The sequence below is a fragment of the Astatotilapia calliptera genome, chromosome 12 (genome assembly GCF_964374335.1).
Source record: "Astatotilapia calliptera chromosome 12, fAstCal68.1, whole genome shotgun sequence".
Lineage (NCBI taxonomy): Eukaryota > Metazoa > Chordata > Actinopteri > Cichliformes > Cichlidae > Astatotilapia > Astatotilapia calliptera.
In genome coordinates this window covers 12,294,225-12,309,069 of record NC_137433.1, presented here as the reverse complement: position 1 = coordinate 12,309,069, position 14,845 = coordinate 12,294,225, and the positions used below count along the sequence as shown (strand labels likewise).

The window sequence follows — 14,845 nt, the reverse complement described above, 5'->3', positions numbered from 1 at the left end:
TTTTCAAGTAAATTATTGCTATTCGTTGAATTGAGTATTTCCTTAGTTTTGCACACCCAGTGTGTACAGAGATTGTTTATTTTGAGTGCAGTGTAATTTTTAGTATGATTTCAATATACACTTTTTCCTGTGCGCTGTCAAAATGTTCTAAAAGAAACAGTATGTGCAAAATCTCTGCATGTAAAAGTGCTTTAAGAATGATAGAGTTGAATCTTTTGTTAATTTGCCAGTGTTTTATTAAATTTACATTGTTTTTACAAGGGATTAACTTCTTTTGTACAGTGGAAATTCCTTAACGTGCATCAAAGACATTTTATACAAACAATGCCTCAAGAGATATATGATGATCTTTTTTATGAACAAGCTGTTGTTGACTTAACAGAAATAAAGCAGTTTCTGAAATGCCTGCAGACTCCCTATTTTTTTCCTTTTTTTGATGACTATGATTATTTGAAAAAAAAAAAAAAAAAGCCTTTTAGCTGCAATCTTGCCTCCATACAGAATACAGATTACCCTCTGTACCCTCGGTGGAAACGCAGCACTCACACAGACAGTTATCGGGATGCTGTTGGTGGCGTGAAAAAAAATTACCCACTCAAGCTCAAAACATCAACAAACTAGACACAGAAGTGGTGACCTATGCATTTCAAACACAATTAGAGTTGGTGTAGGTAAACGATACTTTGCTTTAGCTCACTGGTGCATAGGCTGGAGAGGCTTTTCGTGTGAAAGCAGGGAGGACTTTACGCAATTCTTCTAGGAATTGTGGGATGGTGCTGGTGTTGCTAATCTGTATTGTTAATGGCCTCTTCCTTCCTGTTGGATAGTGAGGTGCGGGGGTATCTTTCTCCCTTCAAGTCTCATGGGCAGTGGACATTTAAAGGGATGTTCACTCATGCAAAGGAAGCAACGTAATAACTGCCAACTTTAGCTGGATACTCGGGAACATCTCCATGGAAACAACCTCATAGTGTAAGAGGTTTGCGGCTTAATGCTGTAACAATTCCAAGGGCAGAAATCACAACAGCATTGTTCCTTTCTGTTGCAGACGTCTTTCCAGTCTCCTCTCAGCTGACTTACAAGCCAGTGGCACATCGGAGTGTCTGAGTCATTCCACAGTCTGAGGTCACTCACACAATTTCCATTTCCTTGAGACAGCACTCAGTCGAAGTTTGAAACATTTTTTCCACAACACAGTTGCAAACTCTTACACTTCATTTATCAGACATAACAAAGTACTTAAGTACAATTCTGAGATACTTCTCTTAGATATTTCTGCTACTTTAATTCTTTTATTCCAGTCCACTGTATTTTAATTTAGATCTTACTGCGGAAGCTTGGGCGGCTGCTTTTCAGAATATTTACAAGTCATTATAAATTAATTTCTGGTATAAAATTCGATATAAAATTCAATAATTTCTTTTATTTTTCAACCTTTAATTAATTTTATAAATTAATTTCTGGTATAAAATTTGATATAAAATTCAATAATTTATTTTATTTTTCAACCTGCAGGATTTTTTTGGTCACTTGGGGTCAGCAGAAACAAGCTGTGAATACAAAATAAGACATACTGTCCTCCTTAGTTCGTAGACAACATATAAGTTCCAGGTGGAATATTTATTTTTCATCCATCCATCTGATTTGGGGTTGCTGGAGCCTATCCACAGGGCAGGACACAGGGTACACCCTGGAACAGGTCATCGATCTGTTGCACACATTCACACTTGTGGCCAATTTAGGAATCACCAGTTAACTCAACCCCATGCATATGTTTGGACTGCAGACTGAGTACCTGCAGAGAGGGATCATGTAAACTCCATATGGAAAGGTCCCAGCCTGGATTCAAACCCAGCACCTTCTGTGCTAGCCACTGCACCACCATGCCACCCCTGTTTGTTATAATTTCACTCATTTAAAATGATAATTATCGCATTTAATGCCTTTTGTCTTTTAAGTCTTAATTTGCATCTTTTTTTTTATCTTCCACTAAATGCAGTGTAGTTTTAAAAAACACAAGTATTTATTTATTTATTTATTTATTTATTGCTTTAACTGTCAAAGGAAAAAGTCCAAAAGTGATCAATAAAACAGCTTTAGTCTACCGTATGTGCATATGGTAGTTAAGACTGGGTCCAGTTTGAGCAGCTACAACTGTAGCCATTTCTTTCAGTTAATCACTGAAGAAATGGCCATTTGTAGCCATATTAGCGCTTTTATTTTTTGGTTCCTTTTATTGTATTGAGCTGTTCTTGGCCTCATCTTTAACCTAACTTGCCCCTGTTATGTTGAATCCAGCTCCCTCCAACAGGGAGAGGGGAAGACGACAGGAATGGAAGCGGAGGCCTTGGTACGACTTAACTCCCCTGCATCAAAGGATAATACGCCCTTTCTTACTTTGTCCGTTTAACAGCTGGAGGGATCCCGAGTCTCTGTGTGTAGTGGGATTAGCTGCACTATTGTATCTCTGCTTTGAACCTCACTAGGTGGTGCCAGAGGGTGTGAACTAATGTAGCATTGCAAGGAGGTCTGCTGCATTTTTTTTTTTTCATTTTTTCCTTTTTATAAAAAAGCCCCTCTATTTACTCAGAGTAGGTTTGCTGGGCATGAGTGCACTTTTCAGGAACACCAGCTTCATATCCACACTCTCAGCAACAGCTACATAAAGTCACACCTGGGAGCTGTCGAGTGCAGGTATACACGATTCTGTCGAGGGCCAGCGAACACATATACTAAAAAGGAGGATGTTGGGGGGGGGGGCTTCTCTTCATCGGGTTTGTGTTTTTTCCCCCTCATATGGTGCAGGGATTTGGCCTGGCATCCTTCCAGCTAACGTGCAGGTTACTCCAGTCCCTGTGTGCAGCTTAAACTATCTGCAACCTGAGTGAGGGGGGAAAAACTCTTAAAGCCAGGTTCTGCATACGTTCCTGTTTTATTAATATGCTCTGTACTCTTACCTCAGTCACATGTATTTTTTAACGTTTTCAGATGGGCCCCGAGTTACATCATGTCTAAGCACGCATGCTTTGGGATCTGTTTTACAGGCCTAACTTATTATTTGTACTACTGAAATATTAATATTCATAGGTACTGGCCTGGTCAGCTGGTTATATGGCCCCGGTGTGCGTTCACTTGCAGAGCTCTAAGTGGCCAGCACAGCTAAAATCCCATTCTGATGCAAGAAACTGTAATTAATGGTGATGCAGCAGGACAGTAGTCATTACTGAAATTGCTAGCACAAAAGATAAAAGAATACTTCAAAGTTTTTTAATAAGTTCAGACAATGACCAATTGATTTCAGCACAAAGACCTCCAGCAGAAAGCAAATTGGCTTTTTTTTGTCCCCCAGTTTTTAACTTTTGAAGGAAGGCTGGCTTGAGTCTTTTGTTCGGGCACCTTCAGACAAGACAAATACAGTTATTCACTAAGCCAGAAGTTAAAATCATGTATCAGCGTTTTCCAAAGAGTCCTCTTGCCGTAGATGAGCACCACGGCAGCAACGGTCGTGTAGAGCGATGTGAAAAAGATTGTGAGAGAGAGGGTGCTCTCTTGGTGCGCCACAATTTTGTAGTTGACATACAGGTCTACCACGAGCAGGACAAGGAAGTTGGCCACTAGACCAAGAGCCATTTCGATGACCCTTATCTGAGTGCCCAGCTTTGGAGGGTGGGTTCCATTGGTGCTAGCTTTCATGTGCTGGAGATGGATGGCCAGGTGAACAGAGATGGAGATGCAGCATTTCACCATGACCACCCCTGGAAATACATCAGAGAGGAGCAAGTACATGACTTGATAAACCTTCACAGAAGTGGTGTCAGAGAATACAAGTCCACAGTCTCCATTTGCTTTGTAGGTGATGTTGCCAACCGCGTTTCCAGCAGCTGCTGGGTTGCCAGCGTTAAACAACACAAGCATTGGCAAACAGGTGCCAAAACCAAACAGAGGGATGAGAATCACAGCTATGGTCACGTGCTTGACGATGACATCTTGGGCGTGTGTGTAGCAGTGGTTGGGTTCGTGAACCAGTTTGGTGCTGTAGTAGAAAGTGAGAAAGCTGCTGTTCCACATGATGATGAACTTGAAGCTGAAGGTAAGCACCAGCAGGATAGCGTAGCCTATCTGGGCAATCTGGCAGTTACTGTCCACCTCATCCATGGTCATCCAGAAGTAGCAAGTCATCTGGTGAGCAATACTGGCCACCGACAGAGCCATGGTGATAGTTTCACAAGGCGTCCACTGCTTTTTCTCCTTGTAGTTCAACACACTCATCAAAGAGATATAGGAATTAAAAAAGACAGTGGTGATGCCCAGCACACCCGTCATTACCCAGAGGGGATATTTAATTAACACAAGCATAACCCCAAACTCTTCTGTGCCGTAAACTTTAACAAGGATACCGTAGTCTTTAAGTCTCCGTGCAACACTCAGCAGTCTGTGTGGGTTTCTGAAGTGCTTTGGTTTTGCTGCGTTCAAAGAGATGACAAGAAGGGGGGGAAGAGGAATAATAAATCATATACACACACTCAAAAATCAGATGATTCTTCATTTCTGTCACAGAATTGAATCAGTCATAGCTTGTCAGAAGGGCCCGAGGAAAAGATTCACACATTTAGCATTTGAAATTCATTAAACAGATACAAACAGGCCCAATTAAAATCTTTGGTCAATGTTCGAATTTTATGCCAATTCTGAAATTTAAGGTGGTCACATGCAAAGCGAACAAGTGAGGTAAGAAGGTTAGAGTAATTAGTGTAGGAAATTCCTACACTAGCGAAGCTCACCTGGGTCAGATATTGTGTTTTTTATTGCCGTGAATCCAACTGAAGGTTTCTGCTTACGTTCTCTTTGCCTGTTAGTCGTGACAATACCCGGTCTGGCTCAATAACTTTGGTAGCAGCTGAGGAATCCTTTGTTTTGTTTTGTTTATTCAAGCATTAATCCTTGCCTGGAGTTGTCTGCAGGATGCACACGCAAGGTGAAAGTCTTGGATCTAAGTTTTCTTTTCATGGGGATTTATATTTTCACATTGGGTACGATTTGCATCATCCCTGACCACAGGTAGTGGCGACAGCTGGTTTGCATTGACATGAGGTGGACAGGATATGTGCTCATTATACACAGATCAAAAAAATAAATAAATAAATAAAGGGACAATTTGAAAACATCAGATCTCAATGGGAATCGATGAGCTTCTGGACAGTCTGAGCTGCAACCTGGCAGCATTGTATGGACCAAAACACAATGTCCCAGAGATTTGCATCCATTCAGGGGTATCAATTCTGTCATTGTCATAGAACTGCCTGCATACTGTCATCACATCACCCGAAGGAACTTTAATCCAGATACCTAAAGGCAGTTAGGGCGCTGTTGTCAAGCTTGTAGAGGTCTGTGTGTCCCTGATTGAAATGCCTTCCCAAACCATCACTGAACCATCACTAAACCTATGATGCTGAATGATGTTACAGGCAGCATAACATTCTCCACAGCTTATCAAGACTTTTTCACGTCTGTCACAAGTACTCAGGGTGAACCTACTTTCATTCGTGAAAAGCACAGGGTGCCAGCGGTGGACCTGCCAATTCTGGGATTCTATGGGAAATTCCAATCGAGCTGCACAGTACTGGGCATCATGAAGCCTATTTCTGGTTGTTTGGTAAGAGACATTCACACCAGCAGCCTGCTGGAGGCCATTTTTTTTAGCTCTGGCAGTGCCCATGCTATTCCTCCAGATACCAGTCCTACTGATACAGGAAGAACCTTTTATGACCCTGTCCAGCTCTCCTTAAGTAACTGGCTGTCTCAAAGAGTCTCCTCTTGAGACTGTGCTGGGAGACACAGCAAACCTTGGCACCTCATGCTGCCAATAATAACACTGACTTCAAATTCAAAACTAGTGAAAAAACAGTCAGAAAAGACGAGGAAGGAAAAATGTCAGTGGCCTCCACCTGCAAAACTGGTTCTGGGAAAAATTCCTGTTTTGGGTATTGTCTCATTGTTGCCCCTCTCGTTTCATTTCATGACCAACAAAGCAGCTGAAACTGATTAACAACCCCCTCTGCGACTTAACTGACCAGATCAATATCCCACAAGTTTAATTGACTTGAGGCTGCACTCTGATTAAAAAGTCCTTCCATTTTTTTTTGAGCAGTGCATATTGATATCCAATGACTTTACTGTACGTCTGTCAGTGCAGCACAGCAGCTCGGCCAATCCACAAACCACAATCCAACACGCGCCGCATGCAAATACTTATTCCTGCTGTCCGCCACATATTTACAAACACCAAACCGCCCACACGCCCATTTACCTGATAAGAACAGCAAATCACCTTTAAGTCACCTTCACAAGCCGTGCTCATGCAGCACCTTATCACTTTAGCTTGTGCTGTGGAGCACCCCAACTTTCTTTTTAATGAGGTGCTGACTTAAAATTATAGTTCAACTCTATTTAGATTTCTTGTTTACTCCATTTATCCAGTCAAAACAAGCAAGATGCTGATTTCATAAGCACACAGTATGGCTTTCCCAACAGTCTGCAGTCACACTTTTCTTTATAAAAAAAAAAAAAAAATCACCTTAAGCCAAATTTCAGGGACAGATTCTGCCTTTTTGTTGCACAAGAGCATTAAAAAGCAGTTTTCCATACAAAAGCTCTTTGAAAGCAGACTGCGGTGGTAGCCTTTTCTTTTTTCTAAAAATAATAATAATAATACAATTTCTTTTACTATGCCAACCCTGTTAAAACTTCTGCCCTCCAAAGCAAGACTGCGATTTTCCAACGAGGCTTCCAGAACAGTATTTGTAATTAATTATTGTATCCGTTTTCCTGCTTCTTGCATGGATCAAAGGACAGGCTAACGTGTGAGCACATGAGAAAGCTTGACGGATGTGCATTTACTGGGAAAGAAAGGGGGAAAAAAATACTGGTTAGAGCAAACAGAAAGTCACAGACATTAACACGGACCCACAGAGGATGTGTTTGTCTTCTTGGGAAGCAAACAAACGACAAAGTCAAGCACAGCAGAGGCACATTAAACACTGTTATGCCAGTCTGTTGGTGTAGCTGTGTGGTGGGTTGGGATGGGGTGCCCCTTGCCCTGAAGGGGACGGGAAACAGAATTACTGACCAAGCCACACCACTACCAGCAGCTCGTATTCATTCAATATACGCACCTTTTGAAGATGGGATCTTTTGAAGAGAGGTGGGGCTGCAGGCACAGTGCTGACTCTGCTTACTGAAGGTGTCACCTCCAGGTCAGTACCGCTAGTTTAAGAGCTAGTTTACCTTCTTCCTACCCCCTCCCCAAAAAGATCAGACATGCATCCCTGCACAGGACATGAACGAGGCAATTCTGCTTCGTTTTGCTCTACAAATTATTATTATTATTTTTTTTTACCAGAAAGCAAACTGCCATAAAGAGGGTCAGAGGTAAAGCTAACTATTCTAAAGTGTCCCCAATTATCGAGCCACTTACACCCCTGAAAATAGCAGCAACTGTGAAAGCTGTGAGAACACATCGAGCATATTAAATGACCAAGATTTTGAGTTTTTTTTTTAAACAAGAACTTTGCACTAGATATTTATTTTAATGGATTCTTCATTCGTTAATCTCTCTAATTAAGTTACATTTGTACACATGTGACCCATGTGGACCGACAACACAAACACCCGAATGCCATTTACATTTGTTGTTCGCCTTGACTTGCCAATTAAAACATTAAACTGTACAAAATAAAAAAATAACAAGAAGGAAAAAAAGCACCATAATAAAAAATAATTGCTTTGCTATATACATTTTACATACAGTTTTAAAAAAAACAAAGCAAATCTTATTTGTGATTATGAAAACCTGTTCTTCTGTTTGCTTTACACTAGCAGTGATGTGCTAAAGTGCTTCATGAAAGTCAGCTGATACATATAATATGTCACATGAGGGTAGGATTTTATGAGTCAGTAGCTATGCAAACACTCCCATTGTTCCCTGGTTTAAAAAACATGTATATATTATTGCAACTCTTGGCCCTTATATACTTCAGACACAGAATATTATTTAAAAGGTGTTGAGTCTTTTTTTTTATTATCATAAAGTGTAGTTGAGCACTAAAAATAAAATTAAGAGCCTGTTAGGCTTGAGGTTTGTGGTCACACGGCGTATCCATATTTAGGGTCATATGTGAGGTGAGCGGGTATCTCCCCGCCTGTGGTCGACCCATTGCTTCCATTTGTGAAGATTGGGCCCGATTCATTGACCGTAGGCAGATTGCCCCTTACGGAACTGTAGATGACGCCGTGGTGAGTGCGGTATCCCATCACTGAGCGGAGGCTGGAGTGCCGGCTGGAGTGCATACTGGAGTTCCTGCTCGGGGGCCTGCTCTCCGGGGCCTGCGCATCCTCCCTGGGAAAGTAGAGCCATGCAGGTTCTCAGTTAAGCTGCTGCACCAATCTGAGATCGTTTGACAGATGCCTCAAATGGCCATAAAATACCTTATTTCATTCGCGACCTCCTTCTGGTAGCGACGCTTGTGGCAGCAGCAGATGAGAAGCCAGATGAGAAGCAGGAGGAGCAGCAGAAGCAGCAGAGCGCCTATCACAGCGCCAGCTATCACACCTGCTTTATTGGTAGCTGGAAGAGGCAATGTATTGCTTAGAAATCAAACGTGTGCAGCTCACCTTCTTGAATTCCAAATCCAACAAGAGGATTATATGTGATTTTGCATAAAAGCAAGTCAAAAAAGGTACCTTCAGGATATGAGTGTTCAGAGCTGTTAAACTGAAAATAAGATGATGATATTGTAGACTTACGGTTGTATGCACGCAGTACGTATTTACACTGCCCTTTGCCCACAGCGTTTGCTGCCTCGCAGACATAAGTTCCAGTGTTGCTGTCTGTATGGTTCTTTATCAGAAGCTCCCCACTCTGTTGGTCTTAATGAAAGAAGACAGCACTGAGTACAAGCACATTACCTACACAAACACAGCCGCATTAGTGTTTAGAGAAGAGCATTCTTAGAAAAAGGCATCCTGGTGCTAAGTTGCTTACTTTGAGTAGCAGTGGATGGAATTGCAGCTCCGTTTTCTCTCGTCCACACATAGCTGATGGGAGAGGATCCTTGACGGGATACGCAGCGGAGGGAGACTGTGCTTCCTTTCTCCTCACCACCTTCAACCCAACACTTTGGCGTTGATGGGGGAACTAATGAAAAAAAAGAAAGAAACAACCCATATGGCACAAAAACTATTTTAGTGCAATGCTCTGATTCAACACTGAAGCATCTGGGTATGGCTGCAGTGAGGTAATCTACTGAGACAGAAAGAATGGAGGAGCCTTTGCATTCCATGTGAATGAGCACATTTAAAAGCAGACGGCTGAGAAATGAAACAAGTTAGACCGGTTAAAAAAAAAGAAAGAAGCAAAACAAAAAAAGCAATTTGTCCTCACCCAACACAACCAGTGTGATTTTTCTCATGTCAATGCCTGGGAGCTTCTTGACTTTACACTGGTATGTGGCGGTGTCTGAGACTGTCACACCAGTGATAGAGATCGAAGCATCTCCCTGGTCGGGGTTCCCTGTGAAACTGAACCTTTTGGAGACGCTGTTGTCCGTGTAGTGGGTCTGGCCACCTGAATATGATAAGATCTGAGAGGCAAGATTTGCACTGAGTAATGTCTTATTTTTTGATTCAGGTTTTCCAGCTAACTGAGCCTAAATGCAATATTTTCTCTGTCTTTCTATAATTCCTCTCTGTCATCACACATGCAACATACCACTGTGTCCTTCTGTGTCATGTCCGGACTGACGTTGGACCACTCAATATCCAGCGGTCCTGTGTCTGCTGCGGCTGGAGTATAGGTGCATCCCAGTTTAACAGTCGTTCCCGTTGCATACTGAATGGTCTGCGGCCCCGTGGATGTTATCTGCATCGCCTCTGTTAACATGGGATGAAACCAAAAATTCTATTAAGCTCCGTCTAACTTAGAACAATGCTTTCTTTCTCCATTGGATTCTTACAGTCGTGTACCCAAGTTAAGAGACAGAAAGAAGACAGAATAAAATGAATTTCGCTCTCAAACGTATTAATATTTCTCCCACTTAATGGCATTCAAGCTCTGGGCCTGCGCTCCTGTGCTGTCTCAGGGAGGAGAAGAAGTGCTGATGTGAGACTAATAGGCCTTTTAAGTCAAACTGAAGATTTTGAGGGCTTGGACATGAATTAAAGTAAAAGTTTATTTTGATTTTTGGGTTGGGGTTGCATATTCAATTTAACTTATTAAACTCTGGAGGCTTATTAATTGTCTGAAATATATCGGCAAATAATGATGAAAGCTGAACACATGAGCTAGTTACGAGCCGTCTCTGAGTTGACACACACTCCCCGCTAACTCACTCTTTTTGGCCTTAGATTTTTATTCAACTGTTGCCAGAGTCAACACTGATAGCGTGGTGACACATTTCAACAGATCAGAGTTATTTATCTCGATAATGTTCGACTCTATCTTCTCGCCATCCCTCCCCCTTCGTTCGGGTGTCCAACCTTCAGAAAATATCTAAATGGAGCTCAAATCAAATCAGCCTCTGTTTTGACATCGCTCATCATTAAATCCACTATAACCCTCTGAAAGCACTCAGAATGCACTTTAGTGGCACCACAACAAAGCAGAGGATGTCAGGGGTATTTATGAAAGCGTACACAATGGCAGATGTGATGAAGTGAGTGTGGAAAAAAACAAATTAGTCAGTCAAATGTTTACACCGTGAAAGCCGCCCTCCCTAACTCCCAGCACCCCCCAAGGGCAAAACACTGGGATCTAAAGAAGATGCGATTTCCACGTGAAGAGGCCACTGAGCTAACTTGCCAGTAGGTTCAGCCACTGAGCTCAGTACAAACATGCACATCCCTGTGCCCTCCCCTCATTGGCAAATACAAAGGTGCCTCACAGTTTTTGTTTTTGTTTTGTTTTGTGTGCGTTTCCTCCTGCTCACCCCTACTTCTTCTCTGGAATAATTTTTTGACTCGTCATAACAGCAGAAGCAGACGTAGAAGTGTTTACATCAATGATGCAGAGGAATTTAAAGGAATTGCCACGTACAATGCTAAACCCTGGATGTCGCTCATCGTAAATAAAATGATGGTTGGAATACTGCCATCATTAATGTTGTTTATTTCTCCTGTGAATGGAAATGCACACGCCCAGGTGCTTTCCTCAAATAGTCACGATAGAGCCGAAAGAATCAGTCGTGGCTCTTTATATAAGGCGGTGAACTTTTGGTCTAATTAGGAAGCATTATCTGAATAATGAAGGGGACGTTGAGGTTTGAGGGTTTTTTCTGGGCATATTTGATGTAATTTTTTTTTTTGCATTTTTATGCTGCTCTTATATTTAATACAGACAGCTTGGATGGGGGCCCGAGGCTAATTACTCCCCTGGTCACAATAAAATCCATCAGGGTCGCGCTTTGCAAATGCACATAGCTGTTTGACCCTCAGCCACAATAATTTAAGGTATGAATGATATGCAGGGTACTTCTCAGCCATCCCCACTACAAACGCACCCTTCAGTGAGTACGTGAAATGGTCAGATCATCAGCTGAGTTACAGTGAACTGTATCTGCTGTGTGGATCACAAATCAGATTCAGGTTCAGAATTCCTAAGAAAAACAACTCTTCTGCTGGTGATCGTTGTGTTCCCTGATTCAACATGCTCAGAAACCTGAAACAAACTCCTTAGATGTAATCAAAAAGAAAGAAAAACCCCACACTCACCTGTTCTCAGCTGAATTGTCACCAGAAACAGCACAGCCACCTTTAGCCTGACGCTCGTGAATGCTGGCTCCATTTTCAACCTGAGAGCAAACACACTATCAGGAAAATAAGAGTTTTAATCTAAAGGCTTGTATTTGGCATCAAAAAGCAAAGATGTCTGGCGTCATTTACCTCTCCCCCAGAGCCTTTATCACTTTTGCTTAGTTGTTTATCTATAAACTTACATCACCTGAGAACTCAGTCGTGACGGTTTATTTTGTGTGTGTGTGTGTGTTTGTCTGTACAAACTACCAAGAAAATCAAATGTTGATCGATAAACGCTATAAAGGGAAGAATAAAAATAACAGCTCCGACATACCTTAAAGTGAAGACACAATCCACAACAAAAGTGTGTCCTTGAAGGCTAACCGGTGTGACAGTACAGGTGTAGCAGGCTTATTTTGTCCTCGGGTGAAACTCAGGAGCAGTAACTATGGCCACACCCTCTCTGTCCATAGTGCACCTGTTGGCCACTCCTAGAATTGGAAACACGCCAAGCCCCCTTCATACTTGTTTTTATTTTTTCTTGTTTGAATATAAGATAATCAAAAAATGTGAAAAGAGACTTTTGCTAGTTTAGGTTTCCAGTCTCTGTGTGTGTCTTGGCTGAAAACAGTTTAATAAACACCTACATCTTGCTTTTTTCACAGTTTTATCTATCATCTATTTATCACATCTATCATCTGTTATTTCATAACAATGCAAATTCTCTCTCTTCCTAAAACTACGGTATGATAAGTCTGCTGCATGCTGTAGAGTTCTTTGTGGTATGCTTATTTTTAAGGTAAGAGGAAAGTTATGATACTTGTTTAAGACCGAATGGGCCAGAAAAAAATGTTGCCAGCCCTTGTGTAACCCGTCTTCCTGACACTCCCATGAACATACACTGACTGGTTTTTGTTGCTCTGCCACACAGGGCACATAGTGAGATCCATGCTGATTTGGGACTAAAAGACAACTTAACGTGACAGAGCGGCAAAGCGCAGTGCGGCAGCTGCCACTGCCGTTCATGCTGTTAGTGAGGTTGAAATGGCTTATCAGCTATGAATGATTTACCAAAACACAAAGTTTTGATTTAGGCCAGAAATCAATTCCTTTTATTTTTCTGTCTCAACTGTGGCATCTTTTATGATTTTCAGTTCATAAATGTGTTATTTTTCTTATCCTGGTGCTCCTCAGTTCATCCACCATCTGAAAAATTCTATTTTAGCTTTTTCCCCATTTCTTTGAGCCATCTTACTTCTGATTGCATGCTCTTAGTAAACAGAAAGTTTGAGCAGCAGGTACACAGTCCTGTGCTCACAGCCTGCAATGACCATATTAGGAATTTCCACCCTCAGTGACTTCTAAGACCGAAAAAATCCTTCTGAAACCAAATGTTCTAGACTAAAGCTTGAGCTGTTGGCTCACACTAAGTTCCTTATACACAAGCTGATCTCATTATTTGAAAGTTTGCACGTGTTTAATACACTATATTACCAAAAGTATTCACTCACCTATTCAAATAATTGAATTCAGGTGTTCAAATTACTTCCCTGCCCACAAGTGTAGGAAATCAACCGGGGCATGCAGACTACTTCTACAAGAATTTGTGAAAGAATGGGTCACTGACTGCACACCAGTGCACAAAGGAAGGTCCATAAAGACATGGATGAGCGAGGTCAATGTGGAATAACTAGACTGGCATGCATAGAGTCCTGATTTCAACCTGACAGAACAGCTTTGGGATGAATTAGAGTGGAGACTGTGAGCTAGACCTTTTCATCCAACGTCAGTGTCTGACCTGGAAGAATGGTCAAAAATTCTCATAAACACTCCTAAACCTTGAGGACAGCCTCCACAGGAGAGTTGAAGCTATTATAGCTGCAAAGGGTGGTCCGACGACACATTAAACCCTATGGATTAAGATGAGCATTCCTGTGAAGGCAGATGAGCGAACACTTCTGGCAATATAGTGTATGAGCATGGACGAGTAACAGAGCAAATATATCACAGAAAATAAGGAAAAAGCATAATGGAGGCTCATTATGGTTTATTTACTTTGTTTTAACATGCAATATATCTGTCTGGCTAATGATGTAAAAATAAAAAAAAAGATCTTTTCAATGAAGTGAGATGTGCCGTTGGAATCATTCAGTACTGACTGAATGACATCGTACAGTATGATGTGAGCGCGGAGCGTGACCTTAACCATTAGGAAACTTAAGTGCTGGGTTAATGTGATCCTGCCAATAATGTTCATTAAAGAGATGAACAAATTAGTAACGCTCAGTATGAAACATGATCAGAAAGCAAATCTGAAATCAGCACAACCCTGTTCTCATTTGGTGCTCACTGTATGTTTGCAAGCTTTCTGCTAGAGCTTCACGCAGTGCGCCTGAGTGACACCACACCCATAAGTCTGGGTTTGAATGTGTCCATGAGTGATCCACCAAATATCGGGGTATGTGTGAGGCTGTGCGGTATGGCTCCTTTATCAGCAGGTGGTTAATTGCCCCACTTCCTCCCCCTGGTGTAAGAGGAGGTTCTGGCACTGGCTCTGAGTTGAGCAAGCTGTGTGACAGGGCGAGGCGGGACTGAACAGACAGTACTAGGACACTGACAAGACCACCATTAACACTGCAGGAGAGCGTGTAGACAAGCATGATGAATACATTTGTGATCACTGACCTGAATGTTCTCGACTTGTTGCATTTCTTTCACAGCATCTTGATCGCCCAGTGCTTTTGTAATTATCCCGCTAAACTTGGTAGATGTGGAGCAGCCATGCTGTGGCTCTGTCTTTAGAGCCAAGGCTCGCTTCAACCCACATCTCTCTTACCAGATTTGGCACAGGTAGCCTAATCACACCACAGGGTTGCAAACAAACCACCTTGACAGATGTCCAAATTACAAGAAAACAGCATAGCAGGGGAGGCAAACAAATGACCAAAGCAGGGAGGGGAGAGGCTACAGAAAGGCTTGGCTTGCCAGCAGCCATACTGAAATAGCACAGCAGCGTGACTCACGGTGTGTCAATGTCAGGGAGCCAGTTGGGCACACA

The 14,845-nt window shown here is 42.0% G+C and overlaps 2 protein-coding genes across 3 annotated transcripts; both read right to left on the bottom strand.

The window, feature by feature from the left end:
• Nucleotides 1-3,252: 3,252 nt before the first annotated feature.
• On the bottom strand, nt 3,253-4,911 carry tas2r202 (taste receptor, type 2, member 202). The gene is made up of 2 exons (XM_026188033.2): nt 4,782-4,911; nt 3,253-4,463 (listed from the first exon to the last, which is right to left on the bottom strand). Exon 2 carries the CDS (start codon nt 4,354-4,356, stop codon nt 3,418-3,420), a length of 939 nt encoding a protein of 312 aa, XP_026043818.2. The 5' UTR covers nt 4,357-4,463; nt 4,782-4,911; the 3' UTR covers nt 3,253-3,417.
• A 2,762-nt stretch (nt 4,912-7,673) lies between these two features.
• Nucleotides 7,674-12,260, bottom strand: vsig8b (V-set and immunoglobulin domain containing 8b). 2 transcript variants are annotated; one of them, XM_026188034.2, is made up of 8 exons: nt 12,122-12,260; nt 11,764-11,858; nt 9,767-9,927; nt 9,440-9,638; nt 9,041-9,193; nt 8,803-8,925; nt 8,485-8,623; nt 7,674-8,395 (listed from the first exon to the last, which is right to left on the bottom strand). In XM_026188034.2, exons 2-8 carry the CDS (start codon nt 11,834-11,836, stop codon nt 8,143-8,145), a joined length of 1,101 nt encoding a protein of 366 aa, XP_026043819.1. In that variant the 5' UTR covers nt 11,837-11,858; nt 12,122-12,260; the 3' UTR covers nt 7,674-8,142. The 2 variants fall into 2 exon arrangements, with proteins under 2 accessions (XP_026043819.1, XP_026043820.1); XM_026188035.2 differs by having other exon boundaries at nt 11,764-11,843; nt 12,122-12,259.
• Between the last annotated feature and the right edge of the window lie 2,585 nt (nt 12,261-14,845).

What these genes read in the sequence shown, in the direction of transcription:
- tas2r202 (XM_026188033.2), bottom strand. Translation starts at nt 4,356, where the DNA reads ATGCTTGTGTTAATTAAATATCCCCTCTGGGTAATGACGGGTGTGCTG.
- vsig8b (XM_026188034.2), bottom strand. Translation starts at nt 11,836, where the DNA reads ATGGAGCCAGCATTCACGAGCGTCAGGCTAAAGGTGGCTGTGCTGTTT. An exon ending in AATCACACTGGTTGTGTTGG is followed by an intron (nt 9,194 to 9,439) that starts GTGAGGACAAAT and finishes TTTTTTCATTAG; the next exon opens with TTCCCCCATCAACGCCAAAG. An exon ending in CGTACTGCGTGCATACAACC is followed by an intron (nt 8,624 to 8,802) that starts GTAAGTCTACAA and finishes TGCCTCTTCCAG; the next exon opens with CTACCAATAAAGCAGGTGTG.